Below are 20,341 nucleotides of genomic sequence, written 5' to 3'. Positions count from 1 at the left end.
CTCTGTTTGTTTAGGATAGCAGCTGCCTTATTAGCTTGGTGTGACATCACTTCCTGCCTGAGTCTCTCCCTGCTCACTCATAGCTCTGTGCTCAGATTACAGCAGGGAGGGGAGGAGGGAGGGGGAGAGGAGCAAACTGAGCATGCTCAAGCCCAAGCCCTGGAGGTTTAAGCTGAAAACAAGAAGTGTGATACAGAAGCCCATGAGTACACAATAGAAGGAAAGAAATGTGGTGTTTCTTTTGACAGAGGACTCAGAGCAGCATTACTTTGAGGGGGTAACTGGTGTATTTATATAGACCTTTCTGATAAAGCTTACTTACTTTTAGCCTTTCCTTCTCCTTTAAGGCCTGTGGGGGAGGGGCTTGGCATTGAGAACAATGGAGACCTGTGCAAGACTGAAACTACAAGCTAAGGCAGTAGCACGTTCATAGAAGCTAAGGGAGACATAATTACACACAAATAATGATACATCACCCAAATATATTACATAGTAACATAGTAAGTTAAGTTGAATAAAGACACACGTCCATCAAGTTCAACCTTTTGACTTGTTTTTTTTAACCTGCCTAACTGCCAGTTGATCCAGAGGAAGGAAAAAAACCCAACTGAAGCCTCTCCAATTTGCCTCAGAGGGGAAAAATCCCTTCCTGACTCCAAAATGCAATGGGACTAGTCCCTGGATCAACTTGTACTATGAGCTATCTCCCATATCCCTGTATTCCCTCACTTGCTAAACACCATCCAACCCCTTCTTATACCTATCTAATGTATCAGCCTGTACCACTGATTCACTTCCCAGCTCTCCCTGTAACACCCCTTTCCCTCCTCTAATCTCATTGGCTCCCTCCTGTCTGCTGGGAGGAGCTACTGGTAAATAAAGCATCCGACCCTTCCTTGTACCTATCTAATGTATCAGCCTGTACCACTGATTCACAGCTCTCACTGTAACAAACCCCTTCCCAATATTTAGCTGGAACCTCTTTTCTTCTAATCGGAATGGGTGACCTCGTGTCAGCTGGAAAGACCTACTGGTAAATAAAGCATTAGAGAGATTATTATATGATCCCCTTATATATTTATACATAGTTATCATATCACCCCATAAGCTCCTCTTCTCATTGGCCAAAAACAAAGGGGAAGTTCAAAATGACTTTTCTCTTCAGTATTGTATCAGTAAATGGAATGTGACCCCATAGATGTTACACTGTCAGTCTAATGGCAGCAGGATGGCAGTTGCACCACTGACAAACGAGTGACAAAAAGAGTCTTCACCAGCAATAGACCCCAGATATCCAGTCAAGGTGTCATTGCTTCTCCCCTCTTATATCTGTAGTTTATATAAAGCCCTGCCTGGGCTCAGCAGCTTAAAAACAGCCCATAATGACAATGGGGCAGGTATTCGGTGCATCACTACAGTCTCTTGTGACTGGCATGCAAAGTCTCTTTAAAAATTGGGGGCAGCTTGAGGCTGATGGAACTACATGTCTCTTCAGCACTGCTCATTCCTTGTCCATGACACCCACTTGCTTCTCTCTCATTCCTTGTACATGATAAACAGTGGGATTCATCTTCTCCCTCGTTCTTGGAAGATGATGAGCATAAGGTTCTTTCTAGAAGATGCTATGGTCTGTCTTCTCCATGATCTCAATAACATACACAGCTTCTCTCCATTCCTTGTTATATCATACGGCCGCTGCCTATGTTTGTCCCATGATGCATAGACCAACTTCTCACATTCCTGGTTTGACATACACATGATCTGTTTGTAGATGTTTTTGTCACCAGCTTCTCTGTGTCCCTTGTTGGATCATGTGCACCAACTTCTCCTCATTCCTGGTACATTCCTCATACATACCATCTCTTTGAAGTTTTTCAGTATAAGCTTCTCTCCATTCCTTGTTATAGTAATGTCTATCAACTTCTCTCTCATTCCTTGCTATAGTGTTGTCTAGCAACTTCTCTCCATTCCTTCATCTCATTCCTGGTTTGACATACACATCATCTGATTGCAAATGTTGTTGTCTCCACCTTATCTGTGTCCCTTGTAGGATTATGTGCACCGGTTTTTCCCTCATTCCTTGTATGTTATACATACCATCTCAGCTTCTCACCATTCCTTGTTCTAGTAAGGTCTACCAACTTCTCTCCATTCCTTGTTCTAGTAATGTCTACCATCTTCTCTCCATTCCTTGTTCTAGTAAGGTCTACCAACTTCTCTCCATTCCTTGTTATAGTAATGTCTACCATCTTTTCTCTATTCCTTGTTATAGTAATGTCTACCAATTTCTTTCTCATTCCTGGAAAATGTTGACCCCCGAGTTCTTCCTTGTTTTTGGGTAGATATTTTCTTCCCAACCCGTCTCATTCCAACCTGCCAGATGTTCCTCAGAGTCTCTTGATTTCCAACTGGGTCTTTATCTCCAGATTCTCTTTCCTCTCATGATGTTTCTAATCTCTCTCTGATACCATCACTGAGCCGTACTATGTTGCCTGTCCCATCACTTGTGTTACTGGTAATCAAGCCTCCCTTCCTTCAGTCTTCTGGGCTCAGCCCACACGGGCGCTTGAATTCCTGCCCATAGTCATGGATCCATTTATTGGCAACTGTAGGAAACATGATATCGCAAGTCACACACGAGTTACACCGGATCCCAATATCAGCCCCTGCCCCTGACAATAAATAAAGTTCACTGTTAAGGAAAGATTTGCCAAATGGAACAATGGAAGCTTACGCAAGACTGAAGGCATAAGCCAAGGCTGTAGCCCTATAATACACCCCGGGGGAAAAAGTGGGGGTGAATTAATTATACATCAATAATTATACAATAGGGCTATGGGAAGTGGTAACGAAGGCTATGGCAAACAGGGGAACAACAATGGAGATTTACACTAGACTGAAACTGTACGTTGAATGAGTTACATAGACATTAGGAAAAACAATGCAAGAGTGGAATAATCATACATTTGCCTCCAAATATAGTGGCCCTCCCATTGGCAAAATCAGGCAAAGCTATTTCCAATCACATTCATGCTTTTGTTATAGTTGCACTAGACGAGTAGTTGCCTGCTGATTGGTTGCTTTGGGTTACACAGTGACAACATTATGTGTTTGTTGGTTACAGTGATAGGGAAGAGACATCACGTACCCCACTTGTTCCCGATGATCACGGGGCACCCGGCGTGGAGAGTATCCTCGTCCCCCTGCCCATTCCTGCGCAGATTCCACCAGAAAACAGCAGTGTTCTATAGAACAAACACCAATACAATGAGAATACTTCCCCTTTAGATGCAGCTTCTATTCCTTAGTGTGTTTCAGAGAGAGATACTCGCACCCTTCAATATAATAATAATAATAATAATAATAATAATATTAATATAAAGTGATATTTCACTTCCTCTCTGGCACTTAGAAACCTTTACAGTCAAAGGGGTTACTATTGGGGGGACAGGGTGTAAAGTGCTTTCTCTGCTTCTGCACTAGACTTACATGGTGCCAATGGTGCCAATTTAATGGGGCAGTAAATTAAGACAGGGGGTGTAACTCATTTCTTCATCGGTCCCTGTTCCACCAGCAGCCAATGGCATGCTAGACTTACCTTGACCACAGGAGAGCTGAAATTGGCATAGACAAAAGCCGTGGATCCCCCGAAATCTACATTGCTGAGCTGAAAGAGCAGAGCAGTGGGTCAGACACATCTATATAAATATATATATCATGGGTGGGAAATACACATAGAAAGCCTCCCATTACCAGCTCATATGATCAGTCAGATCGTGGGATAGTACTGTGGGCCAAAGCATTCCTTCCCCCCTTGTATTTGCAGGTGGGAGCTGCCATATTGTTTCTTAGGAATGTTATAATACCCAAAAAGAGACTTACATAAATCATGAACGTGGCTAATCTGTTCCCAGTGTTGGTTCTGTAAAGGGGACTTTTTCTGGACTGAAACAAAATAAAAGATAATAAAATAGAACAATAGAAATTATGATAATTCCTGTGGTTCAGGTCAAATGCCCAAGAAAGAGAAGAAACGCAAGAGAAAGAGAAGAAACGCAAGAGAAAGAGAAGAAATGCAAGAGAAAGAGAAGAAACCCAAAAGAAAGAGAAGAAACACAAGAACAAGAGAAAAAACACAAGAGAAAGAGAAGAAACCTAAAAGAAGGAGAAGAAACCCAAGAGAAAGAGAAGAAACCCAAGAGAAAGAGAAGAAACCCAAGAGAAAGAGAAGAAACCCAAGAGAAAAAACCCAAGAGAAAGAGAAGAAACCCAAAAGAAAGAGAAGAAACACAAGAGAAAGAGAAGAAACAAAAGAGAAAGAGAAGAAACCCAAAAGAAAGAGAAGAAACCCAAAAGAAAGAGAAGAAACCCAAAAGAAAGAGAAGAAACACAAGAGAAAGAGAAGAAAACCAAAAGAAAGAGAAGAAACACAAGAGAAAGAGAAGAAACCCAAAAGAAAGAGAAGAAACACAAGAGAAAGAGAAGAAACCCAAAAGAAAGAGAAGAAACACAAGAGAAAGAGAAGAAACCCAAAAGAAAGAGAAGAAACACAAGAGAAAGATGGCGCTCACAGGACTGGCAGAAAATATTCAGACCCTGTTATACTGCCCCGTAGCCAGGACGACCTAAATACAATATTTGGCTCTATAGAGAAGGAAACGGCTCTAATGTAAGTGAATGTTTGGGGGTTCAGTGGATAAAGGGCAGTTGGACAAGTTGGGTTTACATGGACCAGTGCTCTTAGAATCGTATAGATCAGTGTGGGGGTGCCCTTCTCGGGGGAACTTGAAACAGGGTGAGAATTCGGGAGAATGGACATGTGATCTCCTAAACACATCTGAGAGGACAGTCTGAAGTTCAGTTAGGGTGACATGCATTTGCACCCTACATATCCTTGGAACTATGGATAAATGACTGTATTCTACATACAAACCCATTTTATGAGCTGGGGGACTGGCTAAAGGCTGGGCCTTCAAAGGAGGTTGTGACCAAAGTTTGACCTTCAAAGAGGCCCTGACCATTGGATGGTTTGAACTGAACTGGGCATGAACAGTGTATAACAGGGCAGGGTATAACAGGGAATAACAGGGCAGGGTATAACAGGGACTAACAGGGCAGGGAATAACAGGGCAGAATATAACAAGGCAGGGTATAACAGGGAATAACAGGGCAGGGTATAACAGGGCAGAATATAACAGGGCAGGGAATAACAGGGCAGAATATAACAGGGCAGGGAATAACAGGGCAGAATATAACAAGGCAGGGTATAACAGGGAATAACAGGGCAGGGTATAACAGGGCAGAATATAACAGGGCATGGAATAACAGGGCAGAATATAACAGGACAGGGTATAACAGGGCAGGGATTAACAGGGCAGAATATAACAGGGCATGGTATAACAGGACAGGGTATAACAGGGCAGAATATAACAGGGCAGGGTATAACAGGGCAGGGTATAACAGGGCAAGGGTATAACAGGGCAGGGATTAACAGAGCAGGGTATGACAGGCCAGAATATAACTGGGCAGGGTATAACAGGGCAGGGTATAACAGGGAATAACAGGGCAGGATATAACAGGGCAGGATATAACAGGGCAGGATATAACAGGGCAGGATATAACAGGGCAGAATATAACATGGCAGAATATAACAGGACATGATATAACAGGACAGGATATAACAGGACAGGAATAACAGGGCAGGGAATAACAGGGCAGAATATAACAGGGTAGGATATAACAGGACAGGATATAACAGGACATGGAATAACAGGACAGGGAATAACAGGGCGGGGTATAACAGGGCGGGGTATAACAGCGGGTACAGGCGGGTCAGAAACCTCCTGGATCTTGGTTGTGTCTGGAAAGAACGTCACACATTTCCAACCTACCGTGGCATGGTCAAAATGAGGCTCGTAGTGGCCCCCTAGTCCATAATTCACCACCTGCAGGTACTCGGCATACGGGGGCTGGACGTTTAAACCAGTCACGGCCGAGATCCGAGTGTCCAGATTCCGGACAATGGGATGGACAGTATCCTTCAGCCAGGCACTAAACACAGCAGGGAGAATATACAATTAGCCATCTGATCGACCCCCATGTACAGCGAAGCACCAACGAGTAACAGGCATTATATAGTGAATAAAATACCCCCTCTTGTAAAATATAAGGATATTATAAGTTACCGAGGAGTTTCATGACCATATAAAAACACGAGGCTGAAGGCCGAGTTATACAAGTCATGGAACTCCAAGGTAACTTATAATATCCTCATATTTTACAACTGGGGGTACTTTATTTATTATAATACACAAGTTTCAGTGAGTCATGTGACAGAAATGACATCACTACTCACCGTTTATAACTGATGACATCAGAACTAACCGTTTATAAGGATATAATTTACAGGCTATTCATGGCTTTTGTGTATTATATATAAATATAGTGAATAAAGTACCCCCTTTACCAAAGAGTTCCATCTAAAAGGGCGATTATATATATATACACACACACACAGGTCAGGAACTTCAAGGTAACTTCTAATATCCTCATATTTTGCATCAGGGGGTACTTTATTTATTATAATTCACAAGTTTCAGTGAGTCATGTGACAGAAATGACATCACTAAGCTCCGATTATAACAGATGACATCACTAAGCACCGTTTAACAATCTTGTGTATAACATACAGTATATATATATATAATACACAAAAGCCATGAATATCCTGTAAATTATATCCTTATAAACGGTGAGTAGTGATGTCATCAGTTATAAACGGTGAGTATGATTCATTCTGTCAATGACTCTCTGAAACTTGTGTATTATAATAATAAAGTACCCCAATTGTAAAATATGAGGATTTATAAGTTACTCGGAGTTCCATGACCTGTATAAAAACACTCGGCCTTCGCCTCGTGTTTTTATATGGTCATGAAACTCCTCGGTAACTTATAATATCCTTATATTTACAAGAGGGTACTTTATTCACTATATAATACACAAAAGCCACGAATATCTTGTAAATTATATCCTTATAAACGGTGAGTTCTGATGTCATCAGTTATAAACGGTGAGTTCTGATGTCATTTCTGTCACATAACTCACTGAAACTTGTGTATTATAATAAATAAAGTACCCCCAGTTGTAAAATATGAGGATATTAGAAGTTACCTCGGAGTTCCATGACCTGTATAAAAACACTCGGCCTTCGGCCTCGTACTTTTATATGGTCATGAAACTCCTCGGTAACTTATAATATCCTTATATTTTACAAGAGGGGGTACTTTATTCACTATATATCTGTACAAGGTAAAATATTGCATTGCACCTGTCAGCACCCCAATAAATGGAGTGACCCCCAAACAATCCAGTCTGTGCAGGAGTCTGATCCTTACTGTGCATTGTGTTTCTGTAGGGGTTACACTAGATACAGGAGGTAAATATTTACCTACAGACGAGTGTCAGTTCCTTGGTGTCACTAGGGTGGGAATTTGACTCCTTATGGCGGATATTTATTATTTGGGGTGCAAAGGGGAGTCGGCGGCCAATGGGAAGAGGAAAGAGTTAATTGTAGGACTCAGGCCTGGGAATATAACCTCGTTCCTATGGGCATTAACATCAATCTGGGGCAATAAATAAATAGAATTGAAGGAATGAGGGAAATAATTACCTTTTACTTATTCGATATTCAGCCTCTGCCTGATTCTCCCCCGAGGCCACCACTGATCTGTGTAACTGGGAGACACAAAGGAATATCAGTGAGTGGGTTCAACTCCCCACAGGTCTCCACTTGCCATTCAAACATTTATTATTATTATTATTATTATTATTATTATTATTACAATATGTTCTACATGCAAAGTCCAGTTGGTCCCAGAGAGGTTTAATTGCAGCTTTTCTGGGGCCCAGTGTCCCCCTCCTGCTCCATCACTTCCCATATCTCCCCCCTCCCACCCGCAGATTTGCTGGCAGCCAATGAGAGCAGGGAAAACGCTAGTCATTTTGGGAAAAGTTTCCAAACTTCTAAGAATGTGAAATTAAGAAATTTTATGAGCTGTTTTTATGGCAAAATAATTTCATCAGTACCAGATGTGAGTTTGTTTTGTAACCATAGCAACGGGATTAGTACTTACTATAAACATTATTAAATGCTTCTAAATCCTCATCCAATCACTAATATAAGGTGGCTGGACATGCTGTATCCATGAGTCATAATATCTTATTTATGCAAATGCATAACAATATCTGCAGATTTATATAATATAACTTCAGAATAATTTATAGTTTAAGAAACACAAATTCACTGCAGAGAACAGTCCCTAAGTTTGCTCATAGTCTGTACAGAGAGATCCCATATAAAACAAAATATGCAGCATAGGTATTCCCTGTACTAAGCACAATTCAGCAGGAACAGTCCCTAAGTTTGCTCATAGTCTGTACAGAGAGATCCCATAAAACTATGGCACATAGGTATTCCCTGTACTAAGCACAATTCAGCAGGAACAGTCCCTAAGTTTGCTCATAGTCTGTACAGAGAGATCCCATAAAACTATGGCAGCATAGGTATTCCCTGTACTAAGCACAATTCAGCAGGAACAGTTGATAAAATTGGGGCCCTGTGAATAATGTTCCTCTCTGTGTGACTCATGAATGTCTCTTTGGTACAGTCTGAAGCTCTTTCCTTATAAGCTCAGATTTGGGTCCCATTACTCATGTTCAGTATAATGATTAGTAATTAGTATTAAGATGGAATCCTTTTTATGTTTTCTTCAACATGAAAGGCCCTTTAGATTTAGGTATTTGCAGTATTTTGTAGGAGAGGCTGTCTGACCCGGAGCAATGTTATATCCTCATTATAATTTCCCTTCAGTCTGACAAATAAGACATTAAGAACTAAAAGTGCAATTTTGGCAGTGAATACAGTTCTGCTGGAATGTGGAGCAAATAGTGTTGCATTGTGGGAAAATAAACATGGCAGATTGAGCTGCACAATTGGGCACTTTTCCAGCAAACTGAGCCCTATAGCCCAATGGACTCTAATAGTCACATGACTGTCTGTACAGGAACAGCAATCCTTACCTGCTTTATGGCAGTGATTGTGACCATACAGTCTGAACGTGAGCTCACAAGACACACATAATGGAATGGATAATAACTATGGAATGTGGCAGTTAAAGCTATAGAGGTGGGAGGGGAGCTATAATGTAAGTGAGGAGGGCACCTTACCCAGGGAGATGCCAGGTCTTTTATCGTCTCTGCCTCCGAGTCACTGACAAAGTCATGGTAGAGGACTACAAGTGGGTGGAGACTCACAATCTCTTTCTTCATTGGCTGGAGGACTAGGTGAGGGTGTCTGCTTGTGTCGTACATACACAACATATTGGGGTCTTCATAACTTGTTGGCTGAAACCAAAGCAGATTTTCAGCATTTAACACAAAGTCCCACAGGGTCACCCATAGGAGGCAGTGCAGGGGGGGTTAATACCTGGGATCCCAGAGTCTGACACAATCCTTCATACAGGTCCCTGGTCCTCAGGTGGGTGACGTTGGGTCTCTGCAATTTTATCTCCTCTACATCATTGCCAGCAGGTTTCTCATATAATATCTGCTCGTACTTGCCAATGTTCCGTGCCACCCTGCCATTGTCTGGATCTGGGGCAGAGTAAGAGGTGCAGAGTAAGAGCCTGATGTACAGAGCAGTAATGAGTATTTCCATTAATTTAGAGCCTGATTGGCTCTATAAACAGTTGTACTGTTCTACCAAACCCATTCCAGCAATACTGTAGCAATACTGTGAGGAGCGAGGGGCCACATACCATAGAGGAGGTACTCCCTGGAGAGATCTAAAGCGTGGGATATGTTTCCTGCCTGGGGGGAAGAGCATATTATAATGTAGGTTAATATCTCATTATTGCAACTGTTATTAATGGCAGTGTCACTTATGTAGAGATATGGGGTTAGGGGTAGACAAGAGGCAAGATGAAAGAAGGAAAGAAGAGATATGGGGTTAGGGGTAGAGAAGAGGCAAGATGGTTAGGAGGAAAGAAGAGATGGAATAAGGGGTAGAGAAGAGGGTTAGGATGAAAGAAGTTACATGGGGTTAGAGGTAGAGAAGAGACAAGACTATAGAAGGAAAAAAAGAGATATGGAGTTAGAGGTATAAAAGGGTCTAGATGGTTAGGAGGAAAGAAGAGATTTGTAATTCAGGGTAGAGAAGAGGCAAGAGGGTAAGGAGGAAAAAAGATATTGGGTTAAGGGTAGAGAAGAGACAAGAGTATAGAAGGAAAGAAGAGATATGGGGTTAGGGGTAGAGAATGGGCAAGAGGGTAAGAAGGAAATAAGAGAAATGGGGTTAGGGGTAGAGAAGAGGCAAGATGAAAAGAGTAGATCTGGGGCTAGGGGTAGAAAAGGTGCAAGAGGGTTAGGAGGAAAGAAGAGATATGTGATTTGGGGTAGAGAAGAGGGAAGACGATAGAAGGAAAGAAGAGATATCGGTTTAGGGGTAGAAAAGGACCAAGAGTGTAAGAAGGAAAGAAGTGATACATGATTTGGGGTAGAGAAGATACAAGAGGATAAGGAGGAAAAAATATATTGGGTTAGGGGTAGAGAAGAGACGAGGCAAGAGGATTAGGAGGAAAGAATATATATGTTATTAGGGGTAGAGGAGGGGCAAGTAAGTAGGAGGAGAAGGGAAGAGGTAAGTGGGTAATGTAGGTGGGGTAACTGTCAGTCACTATGAGAGAGGGATGTGATTGGGGCAGATTAAGCAGATAAAGTTGGGAAGATTTTCTCAGGCAACATGAGGAACAGAGGCAGGGGGGGGGGATGCCTGAGGGAAAAGTATTACCAACTAGGGGCAACAGTGGGAGTAAGATAAAATTAAATAAATCTTCTGAAAAGGTAAAAGAGAGACATGTGGCTGTAAGTGAGTGGTACAGACACATAAATAAACTTCACACTATTGTTCTTGTTCCTTTTAGTTCTCTCTTGTGTCATTACTACTAGAATTGCCCAGGTCTCTCCTGAAACTCAACTGTCGAGCCAAAGAGAAAAAGAAGAAGAAATCGAGTGAAAGGAGCTGCTCTGTATTTTGGATGTTACTGGATCGGAGCATTTGCCAGAGGGAGCGCAGAAGAAACAAGATATTTTGCAATATGGAGAATTTCCCCCATATATTTGGCAGAGGGACAAGAATGAGCGAATGGCAGGGGATTATTTAACATTCAGAACCCGAGCTCAGTCCCCTGGATCTGCCTTGGATGAAATTCCTGCTCTTGCTGCTCCCAGGAGTCATAACAGAATTCTGTCTCGGCCGCTGCCATTCCCTATACATTAACTGCTTGTTCTCCTTAGAGGGGAAATAAATCATTTCTATACGTTTATAATTTCTCCCTTCCTCAGCTTCCCTGAATTTCATCCTGAATCCTTTCCATCCTCATCCACCTTCTCCTGCCATTGTTATTTGCTCCCACTTTCTATGTTCTCTTTCATCCCTTTCCTTGAAACATTCTCCTATTCACATCTTTCCTTTTCATCATCATTTATTTATATAGCGCTGTCAAGATACTTTTCCCAATCAGTTTCATGTTCCCCTGTAATATTCCAACACAAATATTAAGCTTGTGCAGTGTAGGCTGCAGCAGCACCTAATGCCAAAGTGATCGGGGGGAGTCTGCCCCCATCATCTCCTTTCCCACGTCTGTCTGTCTGTCTCCCAGAACTGACATTTTACTCAGCCAACTAGCTAACCACAACTGCCATTTCCCCTTTAACCAAAGCAACTAGAGAGGCGCGTAGGAAGCAGCCCATGGTGATACTCAGTACTCACTGCCTCTGGAACTGGGCCAGGCCTTTCTTAATCAACTCCATTCTCCGCCGTGAATATGTTCTGAATTTATCCAGTGGCTCTAAAGCCCTGTCTTTCCACAGCTGTCACTAATTAAAGCAGATAAAGGATCCTCCATAAATAGAGCACCCCATTTAATTTCTATTATACCTATAAACTTCTCTCTCCTTTCTATATTTCTCCTCTCCCCCATTTGTCTCTCTACTCCCTAACCCCCTTTCCCTTCTCTCCTTCTGTCTCTCATCCCCTCTCCTTTCTTTTTCTATTCCCCCCAACTGTTTGGCCTTACTCTCCCCCATCCTCCCTCTTCTCTCCCCTTCTATATTTCTCCTCTCCCCCATTTGTCTCTCTACTCCCTAACCCCCTTTTCCCTTCTCTCCTTCCGTCATTTACCTTTCTGTCTCCAATACCTTCTTATTTTTGTACCCTCATTCGCTCACCCATACTGTTTCCCCATGAGTTTTTATTTCCTTTAAGGCACATTCAGCTGTACAATGTCCATCATCCCTGGGGCATGTAGAAATATTACTTTAAAACGTCAGACACCCAGGTGTCTAAATGGACAGCAAACTGTGATTGTAAAGTTGGCGGCAAATCTCCTCTTCTTCAGGGGCGACTAATTTCCCTGAACTGCCTCCCGCCTGCTGGAATGTAAATCACCGGCGGGATGGAACTTGGAGCATTTAGTTTTCGCTTCGAGTTGCCTCACGAGGAAACTCTGGGCGACTTTGGAAAATGAAGCTTTCCGAGTGCCATCCCACTGGCGATTTACATTCCAGCCGGCGGGAAGGCAGTCCAGGGAGATTAGTCACCCCGAAGAAGAGGAGATTTGTCGCCGGGCGACTAATCTCCCCAAATCTGAGCTGACCCCCTGACCCTAAAAAGTGTTTTGAGAAGAAAAAAGTTGAACAAGAAGGGAGAGAGGTGGTAAAAGTACCAAGAGATGAAAGCGGGTGTAAAAAAGGTGTAATTATGGTGAATGGGGGAGAGAGAGGGAACGATTAGTGATGGGCGAATTTGCCCGAAAATTTACGAAATTTGCAAAACGGCGAAAAATTTGCGAAATGGCACCAGCGTCTCGTTTTTTGACGCCAGCGCCCATTTTTGACGCTGGCCCGTTTATTTACGCCGGCATACGTTTTTTTTCGACACGGCTAAAAATTATTTTGACACCGGCGAATTTTTTTGGTCGAATTTTGGCGGGCGTTACGCAAATTTATTCGCTGACGGATATAAATTCGCCCATCACTAGGAACGGTAAAATGGAAATAATCATCCAGTCCTGGTATTTTTAAGACCATATTCCACACCAAATAGAAAAATGGAAGAAAGAATAATCTCATAACTGGATCATTATCTGCAGATGATATTTAGGTTTTTGGGAAGTAAAGTGGAGAAGGTAGAAGAGAAGGTGAATACAAATAATGGGCCTGTGACTCTCAATGCACTATAACCAGTGTCCTTCCTTGAATGTTCTTCATACAACCTCTCAAATGGAATGTTCCACACTTATATTGCAAATATGGGGCAGACATTAACCATTTTACTTTTGCAACTGAGTTTTCCCTGAGTCACTAACCAGTTTGGTTCCTTTACTTAACCCCTTCCCCTCTAGCCTTGACCAAAGCCCCTTCCATTTGTTCCTAATTATCCTCTTTCGGCCTCTGGTTCCTCAGATTTCTGCAGCTGGAAATCTGATACGTTCCCCTTCATAAAGTGTCAGCGTTGGAGGAAACAGAGGGATCGTCTTTCAGGGAATTATATGGGAAAGCCATGAGGTTTATGGAAAGTGTTGGCCAGGCAAAGTAACCAATAACATCTGCAGGGCTGAGTTGGGGTTTCCAGGGGGGACACGTGGAGCAAACTGTGATTTATGGGACAGACTGAGCCATATGTTGCTTGGGTGGAACAGAGAGCAATGGAACAGCCGCACATAAAGATCTCACAATCTATAGATAAACTTTAGGTCCCAAGGAGGCAGGTGGAGAGAAGCTTTGTCCCTGTATGAGACCATCTCTTATATCTACTCTTATCAAGGACAATTTCTGGCCAGGGGGTCAATGCAGAGTGTTAGTTCTATGGCACAAGGAAGAATTCTACACTCAATCCTTTATAGTTGATGGCCATGGCCACCTCTAATTTGGCCTAAACTCTAGTGAGAAGGAACCAAACTCTATCTGCCCAACCATGAAACCAAGCCTGATCCCAGAAAGCCTGTTAGGGTGAAAGTGTTGAATAAGGGACCATACAGTATTCATGACATTTGACAAGAATATGATATAAAGCAGAAATCTCATGGTTTTGTAACTTACTTTAAAATAAGAAAAGGCCAAGTAATCCAGAGCTTCCTCCAAACTCCCTTCGTCCTCTGTGAACCAGTCCCCATAAGAACCATGAAACAGACTGACGGCCTCCTCCAGCCACGGAATGGAGTGGTAATAATCTTCCATGTCATAGGCCACCTGCAAATCAGGGAGGTGCCTTATATGAGATTGATCTAAGCCATTTGGGGACTAGATTGGGACAATAGAGAGGGTGTAGGGTCCAGATGATCTTAAGAAGGTTCATTTGCAGATGCAAATCGTCATGTTTTTACCCACAATTCAGTGGATTTTTCCCAGTCTGAAGGTGGGTCATACATAAGCTCCCAAACGAAGGTATACTGGGGTATCAGTCATTATTATAGATGCAGGAATATCTTAGATACAACATAATGTTACACTCATTGACTACAGCCCTTTAAAATGTGCTTCATGGAACACCCAGGGCATCAAAAAATCAATCACCCTAAATATAATTCTAACTGGTCTTCATGCTGGGTCTCCTATCAACTACATGAAGCCTCTAAAGGGGGCACATCCCCAATTGTTGGTAGGTATATGCAGTTTGGGTCCATGTGACCTTTAACTGAGCAGGTTATTGGAGTGTGTTGTGGAGTGAGTTGGCAGTGAGGAAGGAGGCCATGCATTAAGAGATGAACACCCCGTTAGTAGGATTCTGCTTGTACCTTGCCAATCTGGAAGCAGTCATCAGCAGACATTTTGGAGGGGCGCAGAGGGGTGTACAAGAGCTTGCTTTCCGAGCTGCTCGATCTTTGGAATATTCCCTTCACCAGTCCATTCACATTCAATGAGTAGACGTCTTGTAACCTCATCAGAGCCTTGGCCGCCCCTTCCACATCCTCAGATATGGGGAGGTTCTTCTTGACTTTCTCGTATCCATCCCTCAGTGCTACAAAGAAACAAGACACGAATTCTTAACCAACGGGTCAGGAGTCAATAGGGGGTCCCCATGCTGCTTGGGGTGGGTCCTCTCGATCCCCACGGCTTCCTACCACAGCAAATACCCAATAGAATTAGCTGCATAACTGATTTGAAACCAGTATTTGGGTCACAGAGCTAATTCCCAGACGTGATTTGGTTCCCCCAACAATAAAGATTAACAAAGCCTAAAATAAAATTTCAGAACCAAGACATTGATACATAATAAAAAACTACAAAAGGTGAACTCAAATAGGTATTTCTACATAAAGTAGGAGCGAGTAGCCCCCAGCAACTGGACCATGCAATAAAAGGATGCTGTGAGTTGTAGTTCTGCACCACCTACAAATTGAGGAGGTGTCTTGGCTGAACCCCAGTACCTTGGATATTTTCATCGGCTTCTGAACTGTAAACCACATTCATCCACTCTGACTGCAGCCTCTTTAATAGGGTGTAGGCAAGAATGGGGTCTTGCACCGGCGAGTGGGAGGCTTGGTGGGAGGCCTGAACCTTCTCATAGAACCTGAAAACCAGAATAAAAACTGACTGTGACTCCATGTTTGTGACTTGCTAAGCCTCCCTCACACTTACTATAGAGTGTCACCCCAATCCTCAATCATTATTGCATGCAAACAGAGCTCACAATCTAAAATATGATTTTAACATTATGCATTAATGTGAAACTGGCTGTTTCTGTCCTGTGCACTGCTGGTTCTGACCAGAGAACAGAGAGGAAGAAACAGAAACTGATTTGGCAGTTTATTTCATTAGACATTAATCAATGTCTGGGTGCAGTTCCCCTTTAAATGTTATAGGGCTGTATATGCATGCAAGGGAAAGTCTGAGGCTTTCACTCACTGATTTTAATAGGGCCACCAACTCACTCCTCTAATACCAGCCACATATTGGATCCACATTCTGCATAGCCAATAAGCAATTCATTTAGATTCATGCTGCAGACTGAACTGATTTATGTGCGGCTATGCAGCATGCATTTCTATTAATTGGTGTCCCACAGGCAGGGGTAACTCAGATGGAGGGGCAACAACAATAGAGCAATGAACATAAATAACCCAGTTCCACCCACTGCAATGGGAATGGTAATTGTACAGATGTCAGTGAGGAAGGGGTTAAATGCTGAGAGTCTGAGTCTGTTCCTGCCAGAGTCTCATTGACATCAGATATGAGGAATCTCAATGAGTCACTGGCACAAAAGCTTCTTCCTATTGCAGATTGAGACAAATGTGGCCCCAGAGGAACAGGATCCGGGGACACAGATTCATTGGTTACTTACACTGATGTCACATGTGAGGGTGCCAGGGGGCAGTGACAAGTGGGTGGCACAGAAGTCAGGAGTGTGAGCTTATTGGCTGGTATTGGTCTCTTCACTGGCCAAAAGCACATAACACCTTTAGAATCTCTAATTGCCCCGGCCCTTACTGTCCCTTTAAGGACTATTCCATTCCAGTCCTATAAAAAGTCACCTAAAGGCTCAGTATTTAACTTTAATTTACCCTTTGTACTGATGTGGGATCTGTTATGCAGAAAGAATGGGGCCATTGTCTCGGGTGTCTGATAACAACCTTCCCTCCCAGAGCCCCCCTGTAGTGTCATAATATTATTGCCAGCGGGGGGTGTCACCCCAGGTACAGCCTGACATCTCCCACATGTGGCCAGTATAAAACTGACAGTATCTCACAACACAACACAGTACTGAGGGAGAAGGTAGAGTTACTTTAGCACCATGAGATACTGAGAGAGAGAATGAGAGTTACAGTTGCCCAATGAGATACTGAGAGAGAGAGAGAGAATGAGAGTTACAGTTGCCCAATGAGATACTGAGAGAGAGAGAGAGAATGAGAGTTACAGTTGCCCAATGAGATACTGAGAGAGAGAGAGTGAGAGAGAGAGAGAGAGAGAGAGAATGAGAGTTACAGTTGCCCAATGAGATACTGAGAGAGAGAGAGAATGAGAGTTACAGTTGCCCAATGAGATACTGAGAGAGAGAGAGAGAATGAGAGTTACAGTTGCCCAATGAGATACTGAGAGAGAGAGAGAGAATGAGAGTTACAGTTGCCCAATGAGATACTGAGAGAGAGAGAGAGAGAGAGAGAGAGAATGAGAGTTACAGTTGCCCAATGAGATACTGAGAGAGAGAGAGTGAGAGAGAGAGAGAGAGAATGAGAGTTACAGTTGCCCAATGAGATACTGAGAGAGAGAGAGAATGAGAGTTACAGTTGCCCAATGAGATACTGAGAGAGAGAGAGAGAATGAGAGTTACAGTTGCCCAATGAGATACTGAGAGAGAGAGAGAGAATGAGAGTTACAGTTGCCCAATGAGATACTGAGAGAGAGAGAGAGAGAATGAGAGTTACAGTTGCCCAATGAGATACTGAGAGAGAGAGAGTGAGAGAGAGAGAGAGAGAATGAGAGTTACAGTTGCCCAATGAGATACTGAGAGAGAGAGAGAATGAGAGTTACAGTTGCCCAATGAGATACTGAGAGAGAGAGAGAATGAGAGTTACAGTTGCCCAATGAGATACTGAGAGAGAGAGAGAGAGAGAGAGAGAGAGAGAATGAGAGTTACAGTTGCCCAATGAGATACTGAGAGAGAGAGAGAGAGAGAATGAGAGTTACAGTTGCCCAATGAGATACTGAGAGAGAGAGAGAGAGAGAGAATGAGAGTTACAGTTGCCCAATGAGATACTGAGAGAGAGAGAGAGAGAGAGAGAGAGAGAGAGAATGAGAGTTACAGTTGCCCAATGAGATACTGAGAGAGAGAGAATGAGAGTTACAGTCGCACCATGAGATACTGAGAGAGAGAGAATGAGAGTTACAGTCGCACCATGAGATACTGAGAGAGAGAGAATGAGAGTTACAGTTGCACCATGAGATACTGAGAGAGAGAATGAGAGTTACAGTTGCACCATGAGATACTGAGAGAGAGAATGAGAGTTACAGTTGCACCATGAGATACTGAGAGAGAGAGAATGAGAGTTACAGTCGCACCATGAGATACTGAGAGAGAGAGAGAATGAGAGTTACAGTCGCACCATGAGATACTGAGTGAGAGAATGAGAGTTACAGTCGTACCAGGAATGTGACGTGGGGATGTGATTTCTGACAGTTTAGTGAGAGACACCATGCAAGCAATACCCGTGAACTTCCCCTTTAAGGAGCATGTTGGTTTATTTCATCCCTACATACAGACATTCCCCACTGGCATTTCACTAACAAGGAGCTGAGCTGCAGGTTGCGATGAAATGAGATTCCTAGTGAGGCATAAAATGTAACCGACTGTATTTTTGGGGGGATATTAATGGATCTTCTTATTACCCCCCCACCCCAATATAATGTAGTTGCCCCTGAAATTAAAGGAACTATTGCAAAAATTAAAATTTAAAATAAGATGCAGCAGTTGGGTGTCAGATATTCACTGACAGTTAGATCCAATATATCTTATAGGGGGGCTCCTTTCCTAGCAGATGAATTAGAGCTCACTCAAATAACTGATTCCAGTACAAACAAAATGTAACAAAATAACTGCCTTTTGCACAAATCCTGCATGTAGAGAGACATGATGTCTGGTGAGTTTAATAGAGTGAGCTCTAATACATCTTCTAGGCAAAAGGAGCCCCCCTATAAGATATATTGGATCTAACTGTCAGTGAATATCTGACACCCAACTGCTGCATGAAGAGAGAATGAGGAGAAACAGATGCTGCGAGAGGAATAGTGAAGATAAACTTAATTATTTCAGAAACAGTACAGAATTTTTAATTGATTGTATTTAGAAAGTTTCTTATTTCAGTATGATGAAGCTTATATTTTTATATTATTTTTATACTTTTCATTTTTGCGATAGTTCCCCTTTAAGTAGGAAGACTTAACCCTGTAATGACTGCTCGGGAGTTAATGCCATTACCTTGTCAGGTGGTTGAGTCTGTGGTTCTCCTGCTGGAGGTACAGAGTCAGATGCTGCAGGAGGGCCTGCTCCGTGCCCACTGCCTGCTGGATACTCTCCATAGAGCTGTACATATCTGCCAGGACAGGCTGGAGACAAGCCAAACACAGCAACAAGGGCCACAGGCTCACCCTGGGCATCAAGGGGCCACAATTGGAACCCATGTAAGAGATGAGGCTGATCAGGAACGTTGTTCCCTCTTGGAAGAACAGTCTGGGAATTCTCTGTATCTGCAGCCAGACTTGCCCTTTACTACCTTTCTGTCAATCACGTCTGTCTTTGCAGGGAGTTGCACTAATTGCAATGGAATCTCTTCTCTTTCTGCAGGGAGTTGTTTCTTGTCATGCCTTGGAGTGTAGCCTTAATAAAGTCAGAGTTGCAGGGAGTTGCACTAATTGCAATGGAATCTCTTCTCTTTCTGCAGGGAGTTGTTTCTTGTCATGCCTTGGAGTGTAGCCTTAATATAGTCAGAGTTGCAGGGAGTTGCACTAATTGCAATGGAATCTCTTCTTTTTCTGCAGGGAGTTGTTTCTTGTCGTGCCTTGGAAATGGAACTGAGCGTTGTATTAAAGTCAGAGTTGCAGGGAGTGTTGCCTGTCGTTGCTCAGCCAGGTGCAGGGAGTGTTAGTTTTCAGCTAGTGATGCTGCTCAGGGGGAGGGGTGGGATTGTGCTGCAAATCTCCGTCTCCTCCATTCACTCCCTGTCCCTCTACTGCCCCCACACCCACTGTGATCCATTGAGTGAGTGTCCGTTATCCTACAGTCTTGCACTCGTGTCCCTTCTTCTCTATAATAGACTGTGACCTGCCTGTGTTTATTTGGGGTGTGGGAGGAAACCGGGGTACCCGGAGGAACCAACACAAGCACAGGGAGAATATACTCACTCCTTGCAGATAGTGTCCTGACTGGGATTGAACCCAGGACCCCAGTGCTGCAAGGCTCCAATGCAATTTCAGCAGTCTGGTTGCTAAGGTCCGAATTACCCTAGTAACCATGCACTGATTTGAATAAGAGACTGGAATAGGAATAGGAGAGGCCTGAATAGAAAGATGAGTAATAAACAAAAGCAAGAACAATAAATGTGTAGCCTTACGGAGCATTGGGGGCAGTGACCCCCATTTAAAAGCCGGAAAGAGTAAAAAAGAAAAAGGCAAATAATTGATAAACTATAAAAAAATAAAAAAAAAATAAAAAATGAAGACCATTTGAAAAGTTTCTTAGAACTGGCCACATACTAAAATTTAATTTAAAGGCAAACCACCCCTTTAA

The 20,341-nt window shown here is 42.9% G+C and overlaps 1 protein-coding gene across 1 annotated transcript; it reads right to left on the bottom strand.

Annotated features, from left to right (window-relative positions):
- Positions 1–1,054: 1,054 nt before the first annotated feature.
- On the bottom strand, positions 1,055–19,984 carry p4ha3.L (prolyl 4-hydroxylase subunit alpha 3 L homeolog). The gene is made up of 13 exons (XM_041582786.1): positions 19,034–19,984; positions 15,489–15,631; positions 14,856–15,079; positions 14,161–14,310; positions 9,819–9,870; positions 9,488–9,654; positions 9,229–9,405; positions 7,673–7,737; positions 5,892–6,051; positions 3,883–3,945; positions 3,599–3,667; positions 3,149–3,245; positions 1,055–2,606 (listed from the first exon to the last, which is right to left on the bottom strand). The coding sequence occupies exons 1-13, from the start codon at positions 19,234–19,236 to the stop codon at positions 2,536–2,538; spliced, it is 1,641 nt and encodes a 546-aa protein (XP_041438720.1). The 5' UTR covers positions 19,237–19,984; the 3' UTR covers positions 1,055–2,535.
- Positions 19,985–20,341: the final 357 nt, after the last annotated feature.

Source organism: Xenopus laevis, chromosome 2L (assembly GCF_017654675.1).
Source record: "Xenopus laevis strain J_2021 chromosome 2L, Xenopus_laevis_v10.1, whole genome shotgun sequence".
Taxonomy (NCBI): domain Eukaryota; kingdom Metazoa; phylum Chordata; class Amphibia; order Anura; family Pipidae; genus Xenopus; species Xenopus laevis.
Note: the sequence above shows the minus strand (reverse complement) of the source record. Positions and strands in the feature narration are given on the sequence as shown.